General features: G+C 64.6%; 1 protein-coding gene across 5 annotated transcripts; it reads left to right on the forward strand.

Moving 5' to 3' along the window:
- Positions 1–347: 347 nt before the first annotated feature.
- On the forward strand, positions 348–26,840 carry RAP1GAP2 (RAP1 GTPase activating protein 2). 5 transcript variants are annotated; one of them, XM_088538000.1, is made up of 26 exons: positions 348–397; positions 2,275–2,391; positions 7,827–7,862; positions 15,631–15,721; positions 18,016–18,051; positions 18,551–18,595; positions 19,048–19,080; positions 19,263–19,472; positions 19,652–19,755; positions 20,140–20,218; positions 20,534–20,587; positions 20,946–21,029; positions 21,965–22,065; positions 22,454–22,583; positions 22,690–22,845; positions 23,146–23,217; positions 23,700–23,786; positions 23,908–24,042; positions 24,246–24,380; positions 24,458–24,576; positions 24,799–24,912; positions 25,093–25,210; positions 25,297–25,420; positions 26,253–26,332; positions 26,422–26,459; positions 26,715–26,840. In XM_088538000.1, the coding sequence occupies exons 1-25, from the start codon at positions 348–350 to the stop codon at positions 26,428–26,430; spliced, it is 2,319 nt and encodes a 772-aa protein (XP_088394126.1). In that variant the 3' UTR covers positions 26,431–26,459; positions 26,715–26,840. The 5 variants fall into 5 exon arrangements, with proteins under 5 accessions (XP_088394126.1, XP_088394130.1, XP_088394129.1 ...); XM_088538003.1 differs by lacking the exons at positions 348–397; positions 2,275–2,391; positions 26,715–26,840 and adding an exon at positions 3,537–3,666 and having other exon boundaries at positions 26,422–26,469; XM_088538004.1 differs by lacking the exons at positions 348–397; positions 7,827–7,862; positions 26,715–26,840 and having other exon boundaries at positions 2,298–2,391; positions 26,422–26,469.
- Positions 26,841–27,290: the final 450 nt, after the last annotated feature.

Below are 27,290 nucleotides of genomic sequence, written 5' to 3' on the forward strand. Positions count from 1 at the left end.
TGAGCCGCTCGGGTAAGCAGCCGGCGTGGCCTTCCAAAGTGCCTGCATGCGGAATCGGGCACCGTGCGGTCTTAGCAGAGTTTATATAACCGAGACACAACGAACAGGACGGCGCGGGTGGGCGCCCCGGCTCTGCTCCTGGGCGCTGCGGTGTTTCCCCGCACAGGGAGCACCGGGAACGTCCCCGGTGGGAAGGGCCGCGGCTGCGCCCGCCGGGTGGGCGGCGGCCCCGGGGCTCCCGGGAGCTTCCCGAGCCGCCGCTGCCCGGGAGCGCCCGCCCCGGCCCGCCCCGGGGCCGCCGGGCTCGGCCGCGCCCCCCGGCCGGTACCGGCACCGGCACCAGGGCCATGGCTTCGGGCAAGGCGGCGGGCGAGCGGCGCTGGGAGCTGGTGCGCTGGTGAGTGCGCGCGGGGCTGCGGTTCCGGCGGGACCGGGGCTTCGGGGTTCCTGCTGTGGGCTCGGGGGGGAGCCCGGGGGCTCCGGGACGGCTGTTCCGGGAGGGTGAGGGGGCAACAGTAGTTGTCCCGGGCCAGGGGTCCCAGGGAGCTCCAGGTGCTGGGAGGGTCAGGGGGCCAAGGGGAGATAGCAGAGCAGCTGGGTTCGGGAGGGTCTGGGGGCCCCAGCAGAGCAGCTGGGTTCGGGAGGGTCTGGGGGCCCCAGCAGAGCAGCCGGGTTCGGGAGGGTCTGGGGCCCCAGCAGAGCAGCTGGGTTCGGGAGGGTCTGGGGCCCCAGCAGAGCGGCCGGGTTCGGGAGGGTCGGAGGCCCCGGGGAGAGCAGGGAGGGAGCAGGAGAGCAGCAGGGTTCGGGGTGCTGGGGGTCCCAGCGGCAGCCCCTGTGTTTCAGGCTGTTCAGCAGACTGGGGGGGGGTACTTTGCAAGGGGACCATAGCTCTGTGCAGGGAGGTGAGGGGTCTCAGGGACACCCTGCTACCGAACACGGAGGTGCTGATGGGGGCTGCTAGCCTCAGCCTGGGTGTTTAGGGGTCCGGGTCACCCCCTGTGTGTCAGTGTGGTGGGCCCAGGTGTCCAGGTGGAGGGGTGCAGCAGCACAGGGAAGGGATACTAAAGTGTCGCTGCTGTTGGGGGGGATCCTCAGGGATCTTCCATGCTGGGGATCCAGCAGAGGCAGAAGAGGGTCGGGAGCAGAGGAGCTCTGGTGCTGGGGAATCCCCCTGCAGCCATGGGGGATCAAGGGCACTCGGTCCTGGGCAGGAGCAGGGGCCTGAGACGGTTCTGGGGGGCGAAGGCTGCGGAGGCTGAGCCCATGCCAGGCTCGGGGGGGCAGTGCTGGGCTGACGTGGGAAACGAGCTCTCTCGGTACTTTTAATTTTTCATTGTGTAGTTCGTGACGTCCGAAGCGTGTGACTTTTGAGCAGGATGCGGTAGCAGTGCTGCTCTGTGAATGGGAGGACTCTCGGGGTTGCAACCCTGGCACGGTTACGCAAGGGCCGGCGCCGGCCCCGCAGCGCAGGGCGAGCACTGGCAGCTGCCGCGGGCAGCGGCCCCGCACCCTCGGCAGGGGACCAGGGCCCCGCGTGTCCCAGCGAGGCCGAGGCCACCGCCGTGTTCTGCTCACCTCCCTCAGCAGTGCAGGGCTGCCCTCGCACGCTTAGGCTGCTCGCGGAGCGGGCGCTGCGCTTGTCTCAGTGGTGGGAGCAGCAGCAGGGAGACTTCCCTGCCAGGGAAACTGACCCCGTGGTGTGATTTGGGTCTGGCTTTGCTGGGTGCTGCGCTGGTGCCGAGCCAGAAGCCCTGGGAATGCCCCATTGGGAGCAGGGAGCCGCGCTGCTGGAGGGGGGGCTCAGTCACAGGGCCAGGCACTGGCAGCCCGTGCACTCGCACACCGACAGGCACCACTGCTTCAACCGAAACAGCGACCTCCTATTCATCACGTGGACGTTACTTAATAATCCTCAGCATCTGGTCTGGTGTCAGAGCACTGTTAGAAGGACAATAGCCAGGTCTCGGAGGCAGTAGCCGTGCTGAGGATGGCACAACGCGGGAGTGCCCAGGCGGGAGCTGGGCAGTGGGACGCTGCGGGATGAGGGCAGCGGGACACTGTGCAGCGGTTCCAGGCTGCCCCACAGCTGCCCACACGCAACACGAGCATCTCCCAGGGCAGCGCTTCCTCGCTGCGACTCCCCTGCTCCCACTCCTCGTGCCCGGGGGCTGTTGCAGCTCGCAGGGCTGGCCGCCCTTCCAGCTCGCCCTGCCGGCCCTGCATCACCCCCTCTGCACTAATGAATATTTCAGCCACTCTCACTGCTATTTTTAGGTACGTGCGGGAGGGCCGGTTCCGCATCGAGGAGAGGACGCTGACGGCTTTCCAGTGGCTGCACTCGCCCCAGCAGCACCGCATCGTCAGCCGGGCCGACCTGGGCTCGCCCAGCAGGTACAGGACCCCCGCGCGGCCCCCCAGCGTCAGCGTCAGCATCCACACACTGCCGGGCCTGCCCTAGTGCCATGCGTGTAAAAACACCCTGGTTCCCATCTGAGATAGGAGCCTGGGCATCCCGGCAGCAAGTAGGAGGCATCAGGCCAGGGTGCTCTGGGGTTGAAGAGGTGGAAGGTGCCGATTACCCCTGTATTTGCTCTTTCAACATCTCCTGCCTCTTGGTCTTGCTACTGGCGCCCCGAGAGCCTTGGTGTGTTTATCCACCCAGGACTCCATGCCGGCAGCGGGGACATGGCTGGACTGGGGGCTGTGGCGCCTTCACGTCACCTGTCTGCCTGTGCCCCCCTCAGCAGGGGACACTTGAGGGGCTGAGGCCAGCGTTGCTGCCCTAGAGCATCACAGCACGTGGGGAGCAGCCGGGGAGCGCTGCAATCTGCAGAGGCTGACAAGCCAGACGTGGCCGGTGGCTCCCGTGAGGAGAGGGACGTGGCCCGGTGGGCACCGCGCTGGGCCCCTGCGCCAGGGCCAGCCTCCCCCCGAGCAACGCGATTGGGACCTGCTGTGATTGGGACCTGCTGCAATTGGGACCTGCTGCGACTGGGACCTGCTGGCTCTGGGCTGGTTCCAGGGTCCGTCAGTGCCTGCAGGTCTTGGCCCCGGAGGCTCCACTTTCCCCCTCCCCGGGTTGTGCCTTTGGTTTGGCTGCAGCAGAGCAGCTCCTGCAGGGTTCCCGTGCTGGACCAACCTCCGGCTTCAGGACGGAATCCGCGGGTTTTCCTCCATTATCTAGGGACTTGTTTTTGTTTGTTTGTTTATTTATTTTTAACCAACCAGCCCTTTCTTCCTACCCTGGGGCACTGCGGGGTTGAATCCTCAGCCTTCCCCGTGGGTATCGCTCCCAAGTCCCCTCACAGCTGCAGCCCTTGCCCCGGGGTTCTCCATGAACCCCCCCGGGGTGAGTATCGCCCCCAGCCTGGGGCATGTCCCGACGCGCAGCTGCCCCGCTCTGCTCCCTGCTCCGTTCCCCATTGCCAGCAGTGCGGCCAGGGGCTGCAGCAGCGCCGTGCTGGGGGCCGCCCGCGTCACCGTGCTGCTCCGCGGCGCCGCGGGGGCGGCCGTGCTGGTGCGGCGCCAGACGGCCGCGGCGCGCGGGAGCGGCGCAGGCAGAGGCGCCGCCAGCAGCAATGCGATAGCTGCGCCGCGGGCTGCGCGGCTGCAGCGCTCTGCACGCGCGAGGGCTGGCCTGGCGCAAGGGGGCTGCAGCGGAGCCAGGTAAGGGGCGGCGGAGCCGGCGCAGCGGGATGCGGCGCAGGGGGATGCGGCGCAGCGGGATGCAGGCACAGAGCGCCGCAGCGTCTCGGCAGCGTGCGGGGCCGGCAGCGGAGCAAGCCGGGAACAAAGGCAGGGACGTCCCTGTGTGTCCTTGCGTTGCCCCAGGCAGGTTGTGCGGGTGGCGGAATGGCCGTGAGCCCTGCAGCTCCGTGCGCACCGGTGCTCGGGGCAGGGTGGCTCTGCGCGGCGCCGCGGCAGCGTCCCCCGGTGTGGGTGCTGCAGTGCTGCTGTCCGCACGCGTCTCCATGCCGAGGAGCACCCCGGGGTGCTTACGGTGCCGGCAGCGGCTACCTGGTGGGGTGGCCCCTGCCCGCTCCCCCTTGCTGGCGTGGCACCACAGTGCCGCTGGTCCCCCCCGAGCAAGCGAGCCTGCCACCTCCGCTGCGCACGCTGCTCCACTTCAGGCTGCTCATTTTAGCATCGTGGGGAGGTAACATCTGTCGTCCCAGCACGCCGTGCCAAGCGCTGGCAGTGGCCCAGGGTGGGTGTCTCCGTCAGGGTCCAGCAGCACGCAGCTTCCCGGGCGCAAGCGCGGGCTTTGCATGGAGCAGCTCGGACAGGTAGGTCCCTCCCGCCCTGTCCTCCCGCAGGGCAGCTCGTGGCAACGCTGCCTTGGGCACCGTGCTCCTCCGGGGCTCCTGCTTGCGTTTCCCTCCCTCTCTGTCCTGCTGGCTCCGCGGTGCACAGGGCAGCAGGAGACAGTGCCACTGGGCAATTTGTGGCTGCAGCACGAGCAGAGACTCTTCCTGGGGCTGGATCGAGGCAGCCACCCCGACCTCTTCGTTCTTGGGGAACGCCACTGAGCCCAGACTCAGCATCTGCCTCCCCGCTGCTGCCAGGCAGAGGGAGCTGCTTCTCGGGCAAGATCCTGTAAAACCCCTGGCGGGTGCTGTGACGTGGAGGTGATGTCGGGGGGGTGCAGCGGGGTTTGCATGGCCCAGGTCCAACCCTTGCATCTCGCTTGCACAATTTAGAGGCAGCAGCACGCAGGTTTGGCCCTGACCCACGCATGGTGCCTGCCTGGCGCCCCCGCTTCCCCGGTCAGCGCGCGGTGCCGGTGCCGCCGCCGGTGTGCAGGTAGCCATGGCGACGGTGCCGGCTGCGGGCAGCGCTGCGGCTCTTGCAGAGCCCTCACCGTAGCATGTCACCGCGGTCTAGCTGCGTGCAGCGCGCCGCGGCATGTCTGCTACATGTATACGCACGCATACATATGCATGCATAGGGGTGTCAAACTAACAAACGCACTGCTGCTGGCGGGATGCTACGGCGTGTTCTTGCTCCCAGCATCTCCTTCCAGCACCCACTGAGGCAGGGCAGTGGCAGGAGGTAATGGGAGACACGGGGCCGCAGAGCTGCTCCCACAGGCCCATCCTGAGAGGAGGTTTCCTGAGGGAACTGCATCCCCTCTCCAGCAGGATGCAGCTCTGGGGTGGCCCAGAGAAAGCGTGGAGCTCCGCACATTTAATTTAGGAGCTCCAGGTTTGTAGCAAACCATGGGTTGTTTAAAGAGGACTGGGGGTCTCTGAGATGCCCTGGTGTCCACAGCGCTGCTCAGACGTGGCCACTGGAGCTTTTCCTGCTTGTTGTGGCCAGCCGGGCATTTTGCTGGGACTTCGCCTCCCTTCCCATCGGAGGTGCCTGCGCTCCCTGCTTTCCTGGCGGGCGGCCCTTGGCGGTGCATGTGCTGGGGCCCTGCAGGAAGCCACGTGCCACCTGCAGCTGGAGATAGCGCTGCCGTGGGAAGGCGCCGGCCCGCGGCCTGGCCCACGGAGCTGCGAGCGCCCGCCGGGGCGCCCGGGCAGCCGCAGGGCTGGAGCCGCGTGCGGCGCTGAGCGACGTCGCCCCGGCGTCGCCAGGCCAGCCCAGTGTGTTCCTCGAGGGCCAGCGCGGGCAGTGCCGGCGCGGCAGCCGCTCTCCTGCGCTCGCGCTGGTGGCTGCACCCTGAGGAGCCGTGGGAAACGCTTGTCCCCTCCCGCTGCTGAGCCCAACGGTGTGAAACACCCCGAGGCAGAGGGCAGCCGGGACGGGGGCGATGCCGGGCAGGGGGGGACCGCGGGCTGAGCGGAGCCGGCGGCCTCGGCCCTGCGAGCCCGGGGCGCCGCGCAGCGCTCCTGTCGTTAGGGGAAATGCGACGTGGGCCACAAAGGGTTGCGAAAAGCCTGGGGGGAGGAGAGCAAAGGAAACGGCAGTTTTTGTGGCAGCGCAGGCGTGCGCCCGAGTGCCAGCACTGGTGCGCGGGGCACTCGCAGCTCCGTCCCGGCAGCCGCCTCCTGACCCGTGGGGCACGTGGGGCTGGGCCGGCCCCGCTCCTGTTCCTGTTCCTGCTCCTGCTCCCGTCCGGGCCGCGTCCCCGCGGAGCAGCCACCATGTTCCAGCGGAAGCGCAGCGTCTCCTTCGGCGGCTACGGCTGGTGGGTGCCCCCGCTCCCCCTTCCCTGCCTGCGGGCGCCCCGCGGTGCAGCCGCGGCCGACCAAGTCCCGCTGCCTTCCCGGGGTGCTGGGCCGGTCCCTGTCACCCTGCCCATCCATGCGGCCGCTCCTGCTGCCGGTGCTGCTGTCCCGACGCGCGTGGAGCTTTGCAGTGTGGCTGGGTTGCAGCTGGTGCAGCGCTGGGGCCATCCCAGGCGGGCTGGGCTCCTGGAATGGAACCGCCTGATCCTGTGCCCTGTTCTCCAAGCTGCTCCTCATTGAAGAAATCCAGGGAAAGGGCCTTGTCATCCCAGGCCATGCACGTTTGCTGCCGTTGCTGCTGCTGCTGTCGTGGTTTTGTGGGCAAGGAGCCCCAAGCTCCTGCTGCCCCTTGTCGCACAGGAAGAGCTGCTCCAGGATCCCGAATCCCAGCAGGAGCCCCAGCACTGCCAGAAGCTCCAGTGCATGTGTGATGCACTGGGAAATGCTCTGTGGCTACACGGCTCTGTGCCGGTGTGATGGAGATGGGCATGGGATGCTCCCAGGCAGCATGGGAGGGTGCAGCGTGGTGCCGGCTCCATGGGAGCTTGGCTTGGCAGCAGCGGTGATGCTCCAACCGCAGCAGAGCACCGGGATGCTCCCAGGGAGCACGTTTCACGGACACAGCGCGGCGCCGGGATGCCGTGTGTCGCGGCGCGGTGCCGGCACGCTCCCATGCGCACGCTCCGCAGGCGCAGCGCCGACCCGTGGGAGCGCGCGCTGGGCGTTGCCGCGCGGAAGCGGCCGCGGCCGCAGCGCTACCCGCAGCTGCGCGGGCGGCGTTGGCGGCGCTGGGCCGCCCTTCCTGCGGCCGCGGGGCGCGCGGGGCAGCGTTCGCTCGACGGGGGCCCCGGCACCAGCCCCTGCCTCCAGCCTTGCTGCCGTGGTGGTTTCCAGCGTGCTGGGGCCCCTTCCCTCCACGTTGTCCTCTGTATCCCAGGCTAAAGAGCACTGAGCAATCTGCCCCTGTGCTCCCTTCCGGGTGCTGTGTCTCGCTGCCGCCCTGCGCCGCACGCTCCTCCCGTGGCCCCTCCGCACTGCGCTGCCGCTCGGGCAACAGGTTGTTTTGCAGCCGGCGGCAGCGAGGCGGAGCGCGGCTTAATGATCAGTGAGCTCTGGAGGGGCTCGTTAAATATTAAGTGGTAATAGCGGTGCCCGGGCCTATTTTTAGGCAGGTCACGTGCCGCGGCAGCGGGCGCGGGAGCAGCGCGGGCGGGGGCTGCGCGCGGCGGGGGCGTCCGCGGCGCGGGAGCGAGCAGGGAAGCGCTGCGGCGCGCGCGGTGCTCGCGCTGCACTGACGGCGCTTCCCCCCTTGTTTTCCTAGCTGGGAATTAGTTCTGCGTGGCAGAAACAGAGTGTTGGCAGCAGCTGCCAAAAGCCATGGTTTTGCACGTGGAGACGTTGCGGTGATCTGCATTAATTGCTATTAATGGGTACCGGCTCCGTGGAGATGGGCACTTAGCAGCCGGGCCAGACAGGCAGAGGCAGGAGCCTGAGGCTTGGCAGTGTGAGTGTGGATTGGCCCGCAAGGCCGCGCGGTGCTCGTCGTGTCCCCATGGCCACACAGCGCTCGTGGTGTCCCATGGGGCTGCGCAGGGCTCGCTGTGTCCCGCGGGAGCTGCTAACGCCGCCTCTCCTCTGCTCTCCCCCCAGGATCGACAAGACGATGCTCGCCAGCCTGAAGATCAAGTAAGTGTGCGCGTCCCCGGCTCCGAAGCCACTTTGCTGCCCAGCCTTGTTTCGGGGACGAGGGTGCCTGTGCCCGCGCGGTGCCGCCTGCCCCGGCACCGCGGCTGCTCGGTGCAGAGCGGCGCGCACGACACAGCGCGGCTGCACGTCGCCTGCACGCGGGGTCCTGCCAGGGCCCTGCTGGAACCGCGCGCCGGGACAGGCCCTGCCGAGCGGCACTGCAACCAGACCCACGCAGGGCGCTCTGCCCGGGCCATCCCTGTCCCTGCGGCACACTCAGAGGCATCTGCACCGGTGCGGCAAGGCAGCCTCCTTCCCCTTCATCTTTTAATTTGGGTTTCGTGAGTTCCCATGGTAACGGGAGCAGCCGAGGGCCGGCGGGAGGGAAGGAGCAGGCACCGCGCGGGGCCAGCCGGGCCGCGGAGCGGGCGAGCGTGGGAGGCGGCGGGAGGGCGAGCGCCGTGGCCGCCCCACGGCCCGGCACGCGCAGGCGGCTGCGGTGAGTGGCGCTGGCGGCGGCGCCCGTCCCAGCGCTGTGTCGGGGTGCAGGGGCCGAGCGCGGGGTGGCAGCGCCCTGACCTGCCCCCCTGCTCGCGATAGCCATGTGCACTTAGCATTGTTTGCCTTTTCCCGGGAGCTCACTGTGCGCCGGGGCGCTGCGGGGAGGACGCTGCACGTAGCAATAGTGCCTAAACTCGGAGCACTGGTACATCCTGTTATGAGCGCAGGGGCCGGGCAGCACTGCGGGAAGGGGCTCCTGGCCCAGTGTCACCAAGGCCAGGGCCGCCGCTGCGCCCAGAGCTCGGCACCACGTGGGGCTGCCCGGGGCCAGCACCCGGTGCCTTCCCGCAGCCTTGGAAACAGCCCAGGCCGGTGCTGTGCCGGCACCGGGGGCCAGCCCCTCGCCCCCAGCTGCCCCTCGACCCACGTGGGGCTCTGGCTGAGTCTCTTGGGCACTATGAGCAGTGCGGGAGAACCACCAAGCACCAGCAAAGCCCTTTGGAAGGTGAGGAGCTGCTCGTGAACCTCCCCAGGTGACCATAGCGATGCAGCCTTTCCCATCCGCGGAAGAGAGTGGACACGGAGCCGCTGCAGGAGTGGCTGCACGTGGCCGTGGGGATCGTGTGGCATCCAGGGTGGGAGCGGAGGCGACACCCCCGTGGTCTTTGCTACAGGAGCAGTGTCCAGCGCTGGCCTTGGGCGCGGGAGCTTGGAGCGCTTTGTTTTTCTGTCCATCCCTGGAGAAGCTGCAGCTGCGTCGGGCAGCGCAGCCCCCACGAGGTGGCACCGTCCTGCAGCGCCGCTGCAGCCTCCGCCACCGGCGCCGCTGCACGAGGCCTCGCACGGCCAGGCTGCGGGGACAACCCGCCCCGTGTCTCTGCTCGTATCCCGTTCTGGAAGCCATGGGCTGCGCAGCTTCGTGAGCGCTGCGAGGCCATGGAGGCTCCGGATGTCCCGGTTAAGCGGGGTGACAGGAGCCACAGAAGCTCCTGCCATCCCGGTTCAGTGGGACGCGTGGGTTCTGCTCTGCGGAGCAGCAGGGAGCACTGATTCAGCGGCTGCAGCGGGGCTGGCGCCCATCGGCCTCCGGACGCGATGCCAAGCTCGAGGGCTCGGGGTGGCTGGAGAGCGTGGGGGAGCCGCGGTGCTGACGGCTCATTTCCTGCCCTGATTTGATTTAGCTCGATCCGATGCTGAGGTCTTGGAGCTCATCTCTGCCGGGCGGCGAGCGGGCAGCCGTGCCGCTGCAGGAGGTGGATCCGCGGCCCTGCGCCCGGCCCCGCGCGGGTAGCCGGATGCCGTGTGCCGTGTCTTGCAGGCTTGGAAGCTGCACAAACGCAGCTCCGTCCCACGCTGCCACATCCAAATGGGGATCCCGCTACCTTGGCCCTCATATGGCTTCTCTCCATCCACATGGGAGTAACTGAGCATCGCTGGCAGTGACTGTATGGGCAGCACGAGCAGGGAGGGTGATCGGCAGCATCCACTCTAGTTCGTGGGGTTCTGTCCCCACCTCTATTTTGAGGTGTGTTTGCCCTTCCTGCTGCTCCCGCGTTATGGTGCCGTGGAGCCCATGTGGCCCATGGCTGCTCCTCTGCTCTGCGATGTCCCATCTTGGGGCAGGAACAACCACCTGCCTTCTGCTTTGCTGCTGCCTCCTCCATCTCTCCAGCTCGAGCCATAACGCAAATCTCTAATCAGATTACTTGGGGCTGGATGCCACGTAATCGAAAGCTCTGTTTCTCGTGATACTTCCCTTAAAATGGGCCGCAGTCTTATCCTCCTCTGGCAGCACATCCCGAAATGCTGTAATCGCTTTTTCCGAGCGGTCCTTTTCTTCTCATGCCAGAGAATCAGGGATGCGGCTGCTACACGCTATTTTTGTCCTTCCCAGTCACTTGCACCATTTGTTCATCCCTCTCTGGCTCCATCCCCTTGAAGGAAGAGACTGTGAGGGAAAGAGGTGGCTGTTGAGTGTCCCTGGCCCTTGGCTCGGGTCAGCTCTGGTGCCTTCACACCTGGCAGAGCTGTGGCTTTGCACCTGCGGGTGCTGGTGCACACAGAGGGCAGGCAGGGCATCTCCGAGTGTGTTTTGGGGATATAGAGCATGATCCCAGCATCAGGCTAGGAGGCACGCACTGTGTGTTGGGACAAATGCTCTTTGCACTTGGGGAAGAAGGGAATCGCTGCCATAAAATGAAGCCTGTCTTGTTTGCTTGCACCCCTTTGCAGCCTGACCTCACTGAGGCACCAGATTAGGAGCCAAAGCTGCTCCACAGACACAGGCATTTTAATACTAATAGTATCAGTGGAGTTGTGTTTCAAGGGGAGGCTCTGCAGTCCAAGGGTGAGGCTTGATCCTGTCACCCGCAGGGTTTTCAGAACCATCTTCCATAGCACCGCGCACAGGAGGAACCACCGAGCTCTCCAGCCGCCCTGGTGGTTTATTAATCCCAGCGTGTAATTGCTCAGGCTGAGACGAGCACTTACCGGCCCAGGGGGGAAGATTTTGAGTTAGCTGCAAAACTGCTTTCCCTGCAGCAAAAACGACAGGGCTTTTTAAAGAGGTGGCAGCTGCTTATCTCCAAGGTTATATAGGCATTGCACTGGTCATGCAAAACGTGCACACCTGCGTCCGCGTCCGGAACATGTCCTTGTTGGCAGCCCTGAGCGCACATGCATGTGTGTGTACATGCATGTGTGCTCATGCATGTGTGTGCGGAGAGGGCAGGGAGCCGCATGGGGACAGCTGGGGAACTGCTGGCACCAGGTCTTGGCCTGCCATGAGCCCCAGGGAGCGGAGTCCCGTCCCCGGCTGTTTGGAGGCCAGAGGCGGCTGCCAGCCCCAACATCCTCTGTGGCCAAGCACGAGAGAAATGAGTGTCTTCAAAAATCGATACCAAGGCGCTTGGGTGCCCAGCAGCAGAGGATTAATGCTTAACTTGTTGGCAGAGGGGGGGCATCCCCCGGGAGAGACTCAGTGAAACCCACAGCTCTGTTTAATGCAATAGGTGAAAGATTTAAAATTATCCGCAGCCCCATTAAAGGGAGCTAATGAGGTGCTGGAGGATTGATGTAATTTGGCATGGAAATGGGCTTGCTTGGTTGCTTGCTATTGTTTAGAAATCTGTCAGCTCGTCTCTCTCCTGAGTGGAAGCGGCCGCCGTTTTCCACGGAGCAAAGGGACCCACTGCTCCAAGCAGGGCTCCGGCAGCGGGTTCCTTTGCAGGCGGGTGCTCCTGGCCCTGGGGCAGGACGGCTGCACCTGCTTCCCGCACACCGTCCCTCTTCTCCGCGCGCCTTTCCCACGCTCCACCAGGAGCCTGTGCCGCCCGTGTCGTGACGCGCGATTAGAGCTGGTACCGCGACGCTTCACTGGAGGCGCCTGGAGTCACGGTGGTGCCAACCACCTGAAACGCGGCGGGTCCAGAGCTGCAGCCGGTGCAGAGCAGATGTGAGGGGCTGTGGGGGGCACACAGGGATGGGGTGCGCGGGACGGGGTCTGGGGACAGAGCAGAACGGCTGTGGGAGCCAGGGGGCTCCTTTCTCCTCATCAGCTGCAGCAGGGCTGTGTCCTTGCCCAGCGGCAGTGCAAGGCCTTGGACGGATGCCCGTGTTTTAGCAGTCCTGTCTGCATGTCTTGTGCTCTCCCGCCCCAGAGCTGGCTGTGTCTTCATCCCCTACTGAGGCACATGCTCACGTGAGGACGCAGCCAGTGCCGTTCTGCCTCCCTGCAAAGCAGGGCAGCAGGAGAGGAAGGGCACAGGGGGAGCACGTGTGCAATGCGGGTGTGCGCAGGGGAGAGTGTCTTCACTCTGCTGAGGCTTCAAAGTTGTGGTAACTGCATCCCTCTAAACGCTCCGCCAGGGTCCTGACATTGCAACCTCAGCATCGGAGCAATGCTTGTGACATTGCAGCTTCACCATAAAAATTAAGTCCCTGCTCGTTTAATGTTCTTAAAACGCAGCTAATCCCCAGCAGCAGTCAGTGCGCGGCAGCGCGGGGGGCCGCATCCTCCGCCCGCTTGGAGAGCGCGGGGGACGCGCCGGGCGCCGCTGCCGGGCTCTTCCTTCGGCCCCTTTCAGCGTTAAAAGGGCAGAAAAGGGGCAGCTGGAGCCGGGCGCCTTCCGGGGCCGGGCGGGCCCTGCGCGGGGCACGGGGCGGGGGGCTGCGCGGGGCTGCGCGGGGCTGCGCGGGGCTGCGGGGGGCCGGGAGCGGAGCGAAGCGGGTCTGGGGGCTGCGCGGGGCGGCGCGGAGCGGGGTCGGGGGCGGCGCGGAGCGGGGCGGAGCGGGGCGGAGCGGGGCGGGGGGCGGCGCCGCCCCGCCCGGGCCGCGGGAGCCGCCGCCGCCGCCGCGGGGACGATGTCGCGGCCGGGCGCTGCGCTGCGCTCCCGCCGCGCCGGCATCCGCGCCGCCGTGCTGCTCATCGGGCTGCTGCACCGCTCCCGCCGGCAGCGCAAGGAGAAAAGGTAACCCGGCTCTGCTCTCCTTCTGCTTGGCTCGTTCTGGGCTCTTTCTAAAACCTGCTCGGTGCCTTTCGTGCCAGTGATGGCTGGAGCGGTGTCCAGGGCGAGTGAGGGTCCAGCAGTGGCGGTGACTCCTGTTGCCCTCCTGCCCTTGGAGGGCTCTGCTGCTGGCAGGCAGGTGATGCTCTGTAAAGCCAAGCACGGGGCGAGGGGACGCGTGCGACGTGCTCGGAGCGCTGCCTTGCTGCGCACCCCTGCCCTGGCTGCATCCGCGGAGCCACCCCAGCTCTGCGCCTGACATGGGCACCCAGAGAGCGCTTCCCCCCGGGTTGCGGTGCTCAGAACGGCCTGGACACGGCCGACAGCTTTGTCTCTGCGCTGGGAACAGCTGACAAATGGTTTCAGCTTTCATTGACTAAGCTGCGGACTGTACTTCATGTTCAACTCCGTGTTTGGAGGAAATAGCCTGTTTGCAATATTGTGCTAGCTGGCATCTGTTGTGTGCAGCTCCTGATTTTTTTCCCCTCCTGCTTATTACTGTGAGTTTCCATTTGCTTCAGAGATTTGCACTGCTCTGATTTATTTTGCGCGTTCTCGGTCAGCGAGTTCCCTTTCCACTGGGAGTGTGATGCTCTGGCAACTTTGCTGTTAAAAATAGTAAGAAATATGCACCCAAATGTCGGTGGTGTGCATACCTCCTATCCAGTGTGAAAGCGGTTTGGTTGCTGCAGCTTCAGGGGGTTCTTATCAGTTATTTCCACTTTTTCTTATTTAATTGTGCTTCTATTAAAAAAAAAAAAAAAAGGCAATGAAGGGAAAGTTGGTGCCTTGGACCTTTCTTGTGAAGCCTCCCCCAGGCCTCCTCCATGCCACAGACCTTGCGCCTCTGCCTGCTTGCTGGAGAAACACCAGCCTTTCAGGCGAGCATCGGGAGCAAAGTCTTTGCACTTCCTGGAAACGACTTCAAAAGTCCTGTCAGTCCTGGTGGGACCAGGATTTGGGTTTGCTCTGGAGCAGCCTGAGGCCTCCCTCTGCCCCTGGTTTTGGCGCTCGAGGGGAGCGCGGCCTCTGCCGTGGTGTTGCTCCTGCACCCGTTGGGACACGGACCCGTTGGGTTAGCTGCAGCTCTGCCCGCTTTGCAGGCTGAACTCAGAAGCGGCTGCCGCGGTCCCTGGGTTAGTCCTTGGGTTGTGCTTCTCCTTGATGCCTGCAACTGGAAAAGAAGCATATGGAACCCTGGTTGCTCCATCTGAAGGCTGAGGGGAGCACAGCTTTCCTTCTCCGCAAAGGAGGGTGGAAAGCAAAGTTGGTAAATGAAACACAAAAAAAGCAGAAATAGATTTTTATCAAGCCTTCCTCTCTTAAGGAGACCATGCGTGGGGGAAAATCCAGGTTCCAGCTTGCAGCCGTCGTTCTGGGCGGGTGGCTGTGACCTGCAGCTCCCGTGCGCCGTGCCGGTGGCCGTGCTGCCCTGTGCCGCGCTCACCTTGTAGCGCTCGCTCCGGCACAGCGAGTCTTTTGCACTCAGATGTCACCTTGCTCCGTGCAGGGCTCTGCTTCCTCCCGGTGAGCGCGACAGGAGTGGGGCTGTGCAAGGGCAGGTGCAATGCTGGCAAGTACCAAGATCCCTGCAAGAATCCCAGCCCAGAGATGCTGCTGTCTGTCCTTGCCGGTGACTTTCCCTTCTCCGCCTTACCGGGATGTGTCTGGGTGCTGCTACCTGCACTCACTCCGTGTTGCCCGCAGAGCCGGTGCCGTGAATACACGAGATGCTGGTGCTGGGTGTGCACAGGGCCGAACAAGGAGGAGCCGTGGGGTGATGCCCACTGGGGACGAGACACAATGGTGCCCTGATGCCTGAGCTCGGCCCGAGCAAGGGACCTGCACATGACAGAGATGCGCTGCTGTGCGGGTGGTTTTATAACACTTGGGCGATGATGCTATGGCAACCTGATACAAACCCCAGACCCACCGGAGCAGATCGAATTATTTGTGCGTGTCCCCATAACTTTAATCTGCACATTAAAGTCTGATGCATTTTGTGCCTGTGAGGTGGCTGCACAGCTCCGTGCGATGGAGCTGCAGCCTGGAGGTCAAGGGAAGCAGCGTGGAGCCAGGGCTTTGCTCCGGGTGAGCCGCGCTCCTGCATCCTGCCAGGGCAAATAGTGAAATCCATCAGGAGGGCCCCGCGCTCACCTCCCTGTGCCGCAAAGCGAGCAGCCGGGCCGCGCGGGGGGAGCGGGAATGGCACGTGCTGCTCCAGGAAGGTAGCGCTGTCCCCAGCGCCGCTGTGGCTGCACGCGCTCCGGCAGGTGGGGTCAAAGTCCACCAGCAACCGGAGCTTCATTAGCCAAAGCAATTAGCTACAGCAGGGAGCAACCGCTGGCCCTTCTCTGGCGCTGCCGCCGTCCTGGGTTTCCAGGGCCACATCCTGGCAGCAGCCGCTCAGCGTGGAGCGCCTGGCGCTGCCGCAGCGCAGCGACGCCGTCACCCCTGCTTGTCCCACACTCGAGCATCGCCTGGCGCCCGCATCCCACGCGCTGCCCTGGGCACCGCGTCGCTGCCGGAGCAGCCGGGTGTTTCGGCCCCGGCAACGCGGCCCTTGAGGGCTTCGTGCACCCCTCGCCGTGGGGATCTGGCAGTGGGGCTGCCAGGCAGCCGTCGTGACCCCTCGCTTCTCACGTCCTCTTTCACCTTGGCGCACATCCTGCTTTTTAGCACTCCCTGCGCTGCAGCAGCAGCCCGTGGCCGTTCCTAGAGTGGGAAGGTGACATGGACGGTGACACATCTCTATTTTGCAGGAAGCAGGAGCTGCTGGGCAGTGCAGATGGTCCCATGCCAGAGCGGGACCGGCCCCTTTCGCCGCCACTCACCGCCCCCCCCACCATGAAGGTAGGTGCTCGTGGCGGGTGCTGGTGCTGCTCCCGTTTGCTGCCGTCCCACCGCTCCGATGCTGCAGGATCTGCGTACCGCAGCACTTGTATTTGCCCAGTTTGCAGTTAATTTACCAGGGTTTGCCCTAGCTTTTGGGAATGAACCATTCTGCAGGTCAGCCTGTGCTTCCTATGTACACCTGGGCTTGGGGATGCTGTGGGGCCAGCAGCGTGCGCCGCCGCGATGCCGCCTGCCCGCTGGCATTGCCAGCGCTGTGCCGTGCTGCGTGCCGTGTCCTCCCCGGGCGATGCCCTCGTGAGCGCCGGGCGCTCTTGTCTGCTCGCGGCAGGCGCGCGGGGCACAGCCGCCCGGGGCTGCCGCTCAGATAAGGCGCAGGGTGCAGGCGTGCGCCCGCGCGCTGCTGCCCTGGCAGCCGTGCCCGACCCCTCTGCAGGGAGACGGGGCTGCAGTACCGAGAAACCCGCTGGGCAGGGACGGCAGGCGCTCCCTGCGCCGGCGCAGCCTGGCCCGTCACATCCCGCCGTGGCAGCGGTGCCTCTGCAGGCTGCAGCCTCCGGCTAGAGCTCCTGGCTGCTCCCGTGGGATGTGGGGCTTCAGAGCCCCTTGGGAAGGGATCCAGCCTCCCCGGACAAAGGGGAACCAGCCTTGGGGCCTCGCTGCCGTCCCGTTGCTGCTGGAGCCAGCAGTGGCCCCGCGATAGCCGGCGGTGCTCGATTCCCCGCCGGAGCCATGCAGGTGGGTGTTCCGCTGCGCTCGGAGCCGAGCGCGGGAGCCTCACGGGGGCCCTGGGGCTGCTGCGGTGCCAGACGGGATCGCTGCTCTCCTGCCTGTGTCCTGGGCCACTTCCTGCCCAACCTGTTTGGGGCTGCAGCCTCCTGAGCCTCCTTGCGGCCGGGCCGCCCTTGGCCAAACATTAACCCGGGCCGTGGGGCGGGCGGGCAGGATGCGATGCAGCGCAGCCGTCCCGGCCACAGCGCGGGCGAGCGCAGGGAGAGCCATGGATTGGTGGAGGGGGCTCCTGGTAAGTGCGTGCCGGCCACATGCTCCAGCGCCTGCTGCTCTGCCCTCCTGCCATTTCCTTCTTTCCTTGTATTGTGAAGCAACAAAGTGGGCACCTGCTGCCCGGGCTCCTCTTCCATGCAGTGCACAGAGCCCACTCGTTGCACTCAGGAAGGTGAAGACAGGGTCCCACGGGGATGTCCCGGGACAGGAGCCCCATGGCAGTGCATCCTGCGGGACAGCTCGAGCCGCTGATTCTGTCTTTGCATTTCTGAGCTGTTGGTGAAACTGCTGCTCCTGCTTGGCCTGCCATGGAGGTTGGGGTCAGGGACATGGGGGTGACATCGCTCCCCCTGAGCATCACAGGGCTCTTGTCACCTTCTCGGCTATTACCAAAATGCTTGTTGCCCAAAAATTTGGCTTTAAGGGTGCCAAGAGCCATAGGAACTACAGGACCGCTCTACGGAGCACGCGTGCGCATCTTCTGCTGAGCGTGTGCAGGGGCTGAGACCTGGCCACGCGGTTCTGCCTGCTGGCGGAGCGGGACCCGAAGGCTGTTTGAGCAGCCCGCTGGGCCCTGCAGCGAGCTGCCCGTCGGGATGAGCCTCTCCGGCGCCCGGCTCCGCTTCCCTGCGCGCAAGGAGCCGGGCAGTGCCGGGCCCGCCAGTGCATGGAGGTGCTGGTGTTGGGCTCGCCGTGCGGCTGCCGCGGAGCAGGGACTGGGCAGCTGTTGCAGCCACCCCTTGCTCTGTCCTCTCCTTTGCTTCCATCTTTTCTTTTATTTGGGAATTTCGGACTGTTTAAAAGCTCAGACGAGGGCCCTGCAGGGCTCTACGCGGGCTCAGCTCACAGTGCCTGGTGCTGCCTCGCGTGCCAGGACAAACCTCGTGGCCGGGCCGTCAGCAGCCGCTGCCCAGGCCAGACGCAGCCAGCGCGGGCGCCCGCGGTGCCGGCAGCGCCGGGTGCGCCCTGCGTCGGGCGCGCGGGTGACTCAGCGTCCGCGGGCAGCTGGGGAGTGCGACCGGCAGGCACTAAAACAGCCCGAGAGCAGAAGGGATCCAAGGGCCTATGCTGGCTCGGCCCCAAGGCTGATGCGATTACTACTACTAATAATAATAAAAAAGCAGTTAAGGAGCCATTAGGGAAGCGACTCGGGCAGAGCTCACTGAGCAGCGGGTGCAGCGCGCGGTGCTGGAGCTGTGCTGGGGCTGCCGCGGGGCCGGACGGCTCTGAGCCCAACCGCGGCCTCACGGTCTGTGCTCAGCCAACGAGGCCTTTCTTTTCTCTTCCAGTCTGCAGAATTCTTCGAAATGCTGGAAAAAATGCAGGTGAGGGGTAACGCTCAGCGGTAACGCTGCACCTCTGCGCACTTGCGGGGGCTCCTCCGGAGCAGCTGGTGACGCTCTGGGTGTGAGCACTGGGAAGACCTCGCACTCATGCGGCATGTGCTGCATTTCCCTGAGGGCACCACAGCAATGTGATTCCCACTGACAAGGGTCCCGGAAGATGCTTTTCAACTCAGATTTAGCATACGTCATGCAGACGTGTCCCAGACTGGGCCCAGGTGCAGAGCAGCACTTCCGTGCTTCTCCTTGGGCTTATTCCTGGCTGCTCAGAGGTGTTTTCCAGCAGAAGTGCTGGCTCTCGCCCTGACTGTCCCATGTGCCCAGGGCCTTGCTGCTGCTGCTGGAGGGTCGTGGGGAGCAGCTCGGGAACCCTCTGCACCCCTCGCTTCCAGGGGGTTCCCTGTGCCCGCATGTCGCGGTGGTTTTGTCTCTGCTCTTGAGAAGATCTAAATAGGTCAATCTGCTGGTTTGTTTCAAACAGGCACCAAAACTGGAAGAACAGAGAGCTGGAAACCAAAAGCATAAGGTCAGTTGAGTTTTGCTTCTCAGGCAGATCTTCTCTGCGCCCCCTCCTCTCTCCTGTAATCCCCAGGAGTCAGGGCTTGAACATGTCTAGTCAAAGGCAGTCACTAAAAGGTCTAAAAAAAGGATTTGGGTGTTATCTAGAAACCAAGCTCTGATTAAATGCAAAGATAAGATAGTGGTGCATGTAAATCCCTAATCCAGCTTTGTGTCAGACCTGGTATTTCTGTGGCGAGCCATGTAAAATTGTTGTTTTTTGTATGTCAGGCTGAGAAGTTTAAACTGATGCTCCACAAGGGCCTCGGGTGGTGCAGGATGAGGGGGCTTGACACTGGGTTTAAAAAAAGCAGCAGCTGGGTTAAAGCAGGAGGGTCACGGGCCCAAGGCAGCGGGGAGGCGCTGGCCCTCAGTATTGGGAACAGGGAGTTACCCGGGCTCTCCTCCCTCTTCCTGCAGGAGGACTACATCCCGTACCCCAGCATCGACGAGGTGGGTGCACCAAAGCGCCTTCAGGTGCCAAAGTGGCGCTAACAGGGACCCGTGTGGAGATGCTGCAGCCGGGCGAGCTGCGCAGTGCACGTCACCCCCGGACCGTGCGGGTCTGCAGCCGGGCACGCGATCCGGGGACGCTCCAGCGCTTCCCAGCCGGCTCAGGGTGCCTCTGGTTGCAGGTCATCGAGAAGGGGGGCCCGTATCCCCTTGTCATCCTGCCCCAGTTCGGGGGGTACTGGATAGAAGACCCTGAAAACCTGGGCACCCCCACCTCGTCCGACAGCAGCGTCTGCGAGGAGGAGGAGGAGGGTTTGAGCCCCGGTGCCGGCGGCTACCGGCTGGAGTGCAAGGGGGAGGCCCGTGCGTACCGCAGGCACTTCCTGGGCAAGGTGGGTCCGCTCCCGAGCCGCGGGGGCCCTGAGCCGAATCCCCGAGCAGCACCAGCCGATCCCAGCGCGGCCAGCAAGGTGCACGGCTGCCGTTGCACCCGCTTCCCCCCGCGAGCCCGCGCGGTTTTGCCGTTGGTGAGCTCCTTATCGCGCTGCTAACACGTCTCCTCTATTTTTAGGATCATTTAAATTTTTATTGCACAGCCAGCAGCCTGGGAAATCTGATCCTTTCTATTAAGTGTGAAGAGGCAGATGGCACTGAGTATTTAAGGATTATACTCAGGTATGGGGAAAAACAGCCAGGAGTTGAATAAAATCGCTGCTCTTGGCAAGAGCCTGGCTGGCCGGCGCGGCGCAGGATGGGCAGCAGCTCGTGGTACCGCCTGTGTGAGCAGGTGGGGAGCCCCGATATCCCCGGCGCGTCGTGCCGGGCTGCACCATGGTGCAGGCGCCTGATAACGGCCCCGGATGGTGCACGGGACACCCGGGGCACAGGGCTGTCCCCGTCCCTGGCCGAGCAGAGCCGGGTCCCGCTGTGCCCCATGCTGCGGAGCGGGGGGATCCGGGGCTCTGTGTGCCGGCTGGCCCCGCCACCGGCAGCTCGTTGTGTGCCGTGGCCGGGAAGTGTGCCCGGTCCATGGCAGCTCTCCATGTCCCTCTGTGCCAGGTCCAAGGTGAAGACGCTGCACGAGCGCATCCCCCTGGCCGGGTTCAGCAAGCTCCCCAGCATCCCGCAGATCGCCAAGGTGAGACGCTGCTTCCTCTCCACTCCGTTGTGCCGCTCGTGCCATAGTGGTTTCTTCGCCCAGCCTGGCCCTGCTCCGCTTTCTGGGCACCCAGCCTGGCCCTGCTCCGCTTTCCGGGCACCCGGGGAAATGGGGGCTTCCCGCTGCCTGGGCTCGCTGCAGCGGGCGCGTTCGTGGGGACTGACCCTCATGAGCAGCATCCCCGGCCGCCCTGGTGATGGTCGGGCTGCCCCGCTGCAGTCACGGACGGTCCGGGGGCAGCCGCGGCGGGTCTGCGCCCCGGCCCTGCGCCCACCGCGGCTCCTTTCACCGCAGGCTTTCTGCGACGACGCCTCGGGGCTGAAGTTCAACCCGGTGCTGTACCCCAAGGTGAGGCCGCGTGTCGGGCTGGGCTCGCGCTGTCCTCCCAGCCCCGCGGGTGTCCGTCCGTCCTGTCCCTCGTGGCCATGCACTACCTGCGGGCACTGTGATGCTGCAGTGGCGCTACTTGCACCCCAAAATCCCATACTTTTTCACTGAGAATCTGGGGAAGGCAATTAGGATTCTCTAGGTTTCCTAGTATTTCCCCGTACCATGTGCATCCTCCCAAGGCTGCTTGTCCTAGTGCAGCTCTCCTGCCACCCCTGCTCCTTGGGTCATTTGGGGCTGTGACCCCAAAGACCTTTGGCTTATGGTCGTTTCCGCGTAGTGACCTGTGAATGAGACTGCTCGCACTTTGCCTTGCCAGGCATCCCAGATGATCGTGTCCTACGACGAGCACGAGGTCAACAACACCTTCAAGTTCGGTGTCATCTACCAGAAGTTCCGGCAGGTGAGGGCCACGCGCGTCCTTGAGCCAGAGCCTCCTTGCAGATCGGGCGAGAGCCTGGATGTGGAAATCAGGACCTGGCATTAGTTTTTCCCTGTGCAACACGTTGTGGTACTGGGTGTCCTCTTCTTACTTGGATGTTTCCCTGTCTCATTAAAAATGATGTGACTGAAAAATCAGTATGTAAATGAGCCCAGAGGCTGCTGTGGGAGACGTGGATGCGCAAATGCATTTTAGCAACGGCGGTATTTTAATCAGCTGTATGTTTAGAGAGTCAAACAGTTAGATTGGTCTTGTAAGACTGCGGGCTATGAGGACATGTGTTTGCTGGAAACGCTTTCATTAGCTCAGGAGCTTCGGAGAGGAAGCAGAGACAGAAGAATCTGATAATTTCTGAGGGTTTATTCTGACAGGCGTTCACATTACCTTTGCACATTGCATTTTATATCCGATGGACTAACTAATGCAAGACCACAGTTAGGTCTCCTGGTTCTGAGCTGTACCTCACAGGGGAAGATTAAGACTTGAATTTTCCAAGGCAGTATTAACCTGTGTTTGGATACCAGCCATGGCTTGCGTGGGTACCGTTCTCCTGGCTGGACGCTGCTCCCAGAAGCTCAGCCCTGGATGGCTGAGCAGGTCTCGCACTGCCCAGCGAGGTTGTCCGGCCATCACTTCCCCTTTGGGGGCAGGTTTGGGGCTGTTCTGAGCATTTCCATGTTCAGCATTGAGGCTGGTCGGTAACCCCCATTCTGCTTTGGGTCTGTTATTCTGATATAGGAATGAGCCTGGTACCTATGCAGCACCAGGTAACCCAAAAAGCGTGTTTCCAAAGAAGCGTAGGTTATGCAGACATGTAGTTCTTTGCATAGCATTCCTGTTGGAAAATCACTTCTAGCACTTCTTTCTTTCATGCTTTATGGCTGTACTCTCTGCAGACCCTCGAGGAAGAGCTGTTTGGAAACAACGAGGAGAGTCCTGCCTTCAAGAGCTTCCTGAGTTTGCTGGGGGACACCATAACCCTGCAGGACTTCAAAGGGTAGGTGCAGCGACGAGCACGACGTTGCAGACGCCCGTTGCGCGGTAGGTAGCGGCTCTGCAGTGTGAGCGCAGGAGTCACGGGCTCTGCTGAGCGCAGGGGCAGCCTGTGCAGATGCAGCTGCACACAGCTGGAGCGCGGTTCTCGGCGCGGGCACGTTGGGAATCGTGGAGCTGTCGGGCATTGGAGGCTCCCCGTGCTGCAGCCTGGGGACCGGCACGGGTGCCTCTGGCCACTCCGCAGCCTCGGGGCCTCTCTGCACCCCCCTATGACCCCGGTGCCGCGTTCCCCGCGTGCGGCGCTCGCCCCGTGCGCTCACTGCTAGGGCAGAGCGGTGCTCGCGGGCCGCGCGCTCACGCAGACCCGTTCTTCCTGGCGCGGCGGGCAGCTTCCGTGGAGGGCTGGACGTCAGCCACGGGCAGACCGGTGCCGAGTCGGTGTTCACCACCTTCCGGGACAGGGAGATCATGTTCCACGTCTCCACGAAGCTGCCCTTCACCGAGGGGGACGCGCAGCAGGTAGGTGGCTGTGGGAAGTGGCAGCTCTGCGGCCGATGCCACCCGGGTCCTCGGAGGGGACAAAGGAGCCCCCTTCCCGCGGCCACCACCGCTGCTCCCTGCTCAGCTGCAGAGGAAGCGGCACATCGGCAACGACATCGTGGCGCTCATCTTCCAAGAGGAGAACACGCCGTTCGTGCCGGACATGATCGCCTCCAACTTCCTTCACGCCTACGTCGTGGTGCAGCTGGAGAACCCGCAAGCCGAGAGCCCATCCTACAAGGTAGGGGAGCGCGCTGACGCATGGTGAGAACCGCTGCGAGCACTGCAGCCACCTCCCTGTTGGGGCACGTGCCTGGAGTCCCAGGTGCCCTGGGGATTTGCAGACACCCATGAGGAGCTCTGGGCTCTCCTGCAAGGGCTGTGCAAGGCAGCCAGACAGGACAGGGACTGCGCAGAGCCGCTGTGTGGGTCTGCAGCCCCACTGAGCTGAGCCCCGCGGGGCGGCCGCGAGCAGCGAGCAGCTCTGTGCCAGGAGCTCCGCGTCCTGCCCCTGCGCACAGACGTTTCCTCGGCCCCGCAGGTGTCGGTGACAGCGCGGGAGGACGTGCCCTCATTCGGGCCCCCGCTGCCCAGCCCGCCCGTGTTCCACAAGGTGAGGTGCGACGGGGCGCGCGCTCCCTCTCGCGCAAGGAAAAGCGGGTGCCCGGGAGACTTCACCGTGTGTCCTGGGTGGGAAGCGGGATGGCCTGGAGTATCCAGCTTTATTTAAAGAACTGAACGCTGCTGCCCTGCGCAGAGCTGGCAGCAGCGGAGCCCCATTTCAGGCCCTGTGCTGGACCCCTAGGCCCTGCAGGAGCAGGAGCGAGGTACTTTCCACGTCCCGTGCTCAGTGCACTGGAGCTGCCGGCCTGTCCCCTGCCAGCAGGAGAAGCAGAGGCACCGTGACCTACCTGCTGAACAGGGCAGGGGTTTGCCAGGCAGAAGCCCGGTGCAGCTGCTGCTTTCCAAGTGCTCCCACATCCAAGGGGTGGCTGGGTCCCCTGAGTGGACCCAGAGTCTGTAGGTTTGTGCTGCAGAAATCAGGGAGCGTTGGAGTGGCCTCTGGATCTCGAACTCTCTGTGCTCCCCCTGCAGAGCCCCGAGTTCAGGGAGTTCCTGCTCACCAAGCTCATCAACGCCGAGAACGCCTGCTGCAAGTCGGACAAGTTCGCCAAGCTGGAGGTACAGCGGCCACGTCCCCCTCCCCGCGTCCTGCCACCTCTCCGGGGCCGCGTGAGCAGCGCGGAGCTCCGTGCCACAGGCTGCCCACCTGCCCCCGCGCACCGGGACCCTTCTCGTGCAGGACCGGACACGCGCGGCGCTGCTGGACAACCTGCACGACGAGCTGCACGAGCACACGCAGGCCATGCTGGGCCTGGGGCCCGAGGAGGACAAGCTGGAGAACGGCGGCCACGGCGGCTTCCTGGAGTCCTTCAAGGTGAGCGGCGAGCGCAGCGGCGGCTCCCCGGGCTGCAGGACGTGCAGGCGGGAGGTGCCGCTGGGCGGTCTGGGTTTCGCCGCTGTTTCCACGCAGCGGGTGCCAGACCTGCAGGAGCCGCTGGGCGCTCGCACGCACGGGCGCTCGGAGCTTGGCTCCATGGGTCTGTGCTGATGCGGCTCCGTGCTCTCCCCGCTGCGCAGCGCGCCATCCGCGTGCGCAGCCACTCCATGGAGACCATGGTGGGCACCCAGAGGAGGCACCACGGCGGCATCCCCGGCAGCCTCAGCGGCGGCATCACCCACAACAGCGCCGAGGTCACCAAGGCCACCTTCTCCGTGAGTGCCGGCGCGTGCGCGGGAGCGGCCGGCCCGGCTCCCGCTGACCCCGCTGCTCTGCTCTGCTCTCTCGCCAGCCCCCAGTGCCCGTGGCCACAGCCAAGAACACGTCCCGCAGCCCCATCAAGCGGCGCTCGGGGCTCTTCCCGCGCCTGCACACGGGGTCCGAGAGTCTGCCGGAGGGCAGAGCGCGATGGTAAATCTGCTGTCCCCGGGTGGGAGGGCCTGGCATGGCCAGCGGGTGTCCCAGAGCCACCGGGTCCTTCCTGTGCTGCACCAGCACCCTCGGGCCCTTCTCCCCAGCCCAACTGCAGGTGGGGTATCCAAAGAGCCCCGTGACTTGGTGTGGGGCACGGGGCACTTGGTCGCGCGCCTTGAGGCTCTGCTATGAGCTCTGTGACCAGCTGCCTCTGTGCAGTGACAGCACCTCCGGAGCGCAGCGGACGCCGGACATGGGACACGCGGCACAGGATGCGAGGGCTGAGACCTCCTCCAACCCCAGCTCCCCCGAGATCTGCCCCAGCAGGGAGAGGTGAGCGGGGTGGCCGTGGCTCCTGGGCCCTGGGTACGACCCCAGGGGTTGCGCCATCCTGCCCTGTGTGCCACGGTCCCCCTCGCGTCCCAGGTGTCACCTCTCACCCTGGCACATGCCCACTGGGCGCCCAGGTCCCAGTGCCACCCCGCACTGACACTTCTCCCCGTGCGCCCCCAGGCCCTTCGCCAAGCTGAGGGAGAACGGGCGCTCCAACATCTCGCGCTCCTCCTCCAGCACGAGCAGCTTCAGCAGCGCCGCGGGCGAGAGCGAGACGCTGGAGGAGTACGACAGCGTGGTAGGTGCGGGCGGCCGCGGGCGGCGCGCGGGGCCGCGGGAGCCGCGCGCCCGACCCGCATTTCCGGGCCCTGGCCCGTCCTGCAGGGAAGCCAGCCCTCCACCGCGTCGCCCTTCAAGCAGGACGTCTTCGTCTACAGCGCGGTGCCCGGCAGCGAGAGCCCCGGCGGGGCTGCCGCCACCCCTGTCATCATGAGCCGCAGCCCCACAGGTGGGTCCTGGTCAACACTCCTGCTCCTCCTCATCCTGCTCCTGCCCATACCCAGCTTCCTCTTCATCCTCCCCGTCTTTCTCCCTATCATCCTCCCCAGCCTGTCTGGCACTCCGAGCCCATTCTCCAGCACTGTCAACTCCCCTAAATTTAGGACCCGTTTGTTTAAAGCAAGTTGGACAGAGCAAGCAGTCCTGGGTCTGGAAACGCAGCTGAAGGGTTTATGGGGCCAGGCAGCCAAGCACAGCCCTGCTCCGCGCTGGGCCACTTTGTGCTCCCCGCGGCGGCTCCGTCTCCCCGCGCGCCGCGGCGCCCGCTCGGGGAAGCGGTTGCAGAGGCACATTGCGGACTCGGAGCCGCCAGACAGCTGCAAGTTCACCGCTAATGAGGCAGTAATTGAGAATGATCTAGGAGAAAAAATGAGCTGCTTGTCTTTCCCCATGCAGCACCCCCAGTTCTCTGCCTTATTGGATTAGCGATTTCTGAAGAAGTAAAGCAGTCCCCTGTAAGGTCTGAAGTGTTTATTTGGTGTTTCCCCTGCCAAGAACATTGAAATCCACCCATACAGTGCACTGCTCAGTCATTTGTTGTAGCCTTTTCAGTGACATTTCTATTAGAGAGATTGTGTATTATAATTAAGCCTCCATTTATTCTATCAAAGACGTTTAATGTACAGATTTTGCCAAGCATTCAGCCAAAGCAGACGAAACACTGACAACATTCAGGGCGGTCTATGAGACCGCCAGCTGTTCTAGCGGCAGTCAGTCGTGTAGCTTAAACAAGTGCTTTGCCTCCCTGAGCTTGGTCTTCTTTTGCTCCCCCCGTCCTCCAGCAGATATAAAGAACAGGAACTCTCCGAGGTCAAACCTGAAGTTTCGCTTCGACAAGCTCAGCCACTGCAGCTCCAGCACGGTGAGTCTGCGCGGGGCCGCGGGGACGGGGTCGGTGTCGGTGCCGGGGCGCGAGCGCGAGGCTTCACCCGCTCCCTGCTTCCCTTGCAGAGCCACTAGCAGGAGGCAGAGCCGGGAGCTTTCCCGAGGTGAGCGCTCATCACGCAGCACAAGTGACCCATCCCTTCCAAGGTCGGACGTCTTTAAAGACTGTTGACATCGGATAGCTACACATTGGTTATTAGACGTGATCAAAACCACGTCTTGAAAGCCCCTAAATGTGGGGAGGGGAGGGGGTTCAGTACTGAACAGAGGCGGCCCCAGGGCTTCCTGCTGAGGCTGCAGAATGAGCTGGTCCAGGCAGGTGGGCGCTCGCCCTCACGCTGCTGCTCTCTCCTTCGCAGGGAAGCTCCTCGCCAGCAAGTGAGACCCTCCCTCCTCCCCAGCACCCAGGGACGGCCCGGCTGCGGATTCTGCACCCCGGCAGGGCCTGGCCACCCCTCGAGGGCAGGCGGTGCTCCGAGCTGCGTCCCCTCGCCTGGTCCCGCTGCAGCACGCCGAGCGGCGTCCCCTCGCCTTGCCACGTCCCCTCGCCGCGGCGCTGCATCGTGCGGCCCTTGGCGCTGCTGCGTCCCTCGTCCCGCCTGGCCGCAGTGCTCCGAGCTGCACTGCCTCACTGCGTCCTCATCCCCTGGCCTCCCCGTGTCCCGCTGCGGCGCCCGGCCAGGCTGCTTCTCGAGGCTGCAGCGTGCTGCCGGGGCCGAGGGGCCGGGGGACCTGCCGCCCCGCGCCGCCGGGACTCGTGGTTCTGCAGGTGAAGAACGCCCAGATTCCTCTCCTGTTCCCTGGTTCGGTGGCAGACTGAAGCACCAACACGGGTCCTTTCTGAGCTGGCCTCGTGCCGAGGGCTTTGGGGTGGGGGGCAGGCGGTTCTGGCGCGCGGGCCTGGGGCTCCAGCAGCCCCAGCACAGGGATCTGCT

The sequence above is a fragment of the Tinamus guttatus genome, unplaced genomic scaffold (genome assembly GCF_059628265.1).
Source record: "Tinamus guttatus ecotype Peru unplaced genomic scaffold, ASM5962826v1 Tinamus_guttatus_pri_ptg000915l, whole genome shotgun sequence".
NCBI classification, from domain to species: Eukaryota; Metazoa; Chordata; class Aves; order Tinamiformes; family Tinamidae; genus Tinamus; species Tinamus guttatus.

Coding starts and splice junctions, on each gene's coding strand:
- RAP1GAP2 (XM_088538000.1), top strand. CDS start 348: ATGGCTTCGGGCAAGGCGGCGGGCGAGCGGCGCTGGGAGCTGGTGCGC. Junction 22,584..22,689: donor CCGAGGGGGACGCGCAGCAG/GTAGGTGGCTGT, acceptor CTCCCTGCTCAG/CTGCAGAGGAAGCGGCACAT. Junction 23,218..23,699: donor GCCCGCCCGTGTTCCACAAG/GTGAGGTGCGAC, acceptor CTCCCCCTGCAG/AGCCCCGAGTTCAGGGAGTT.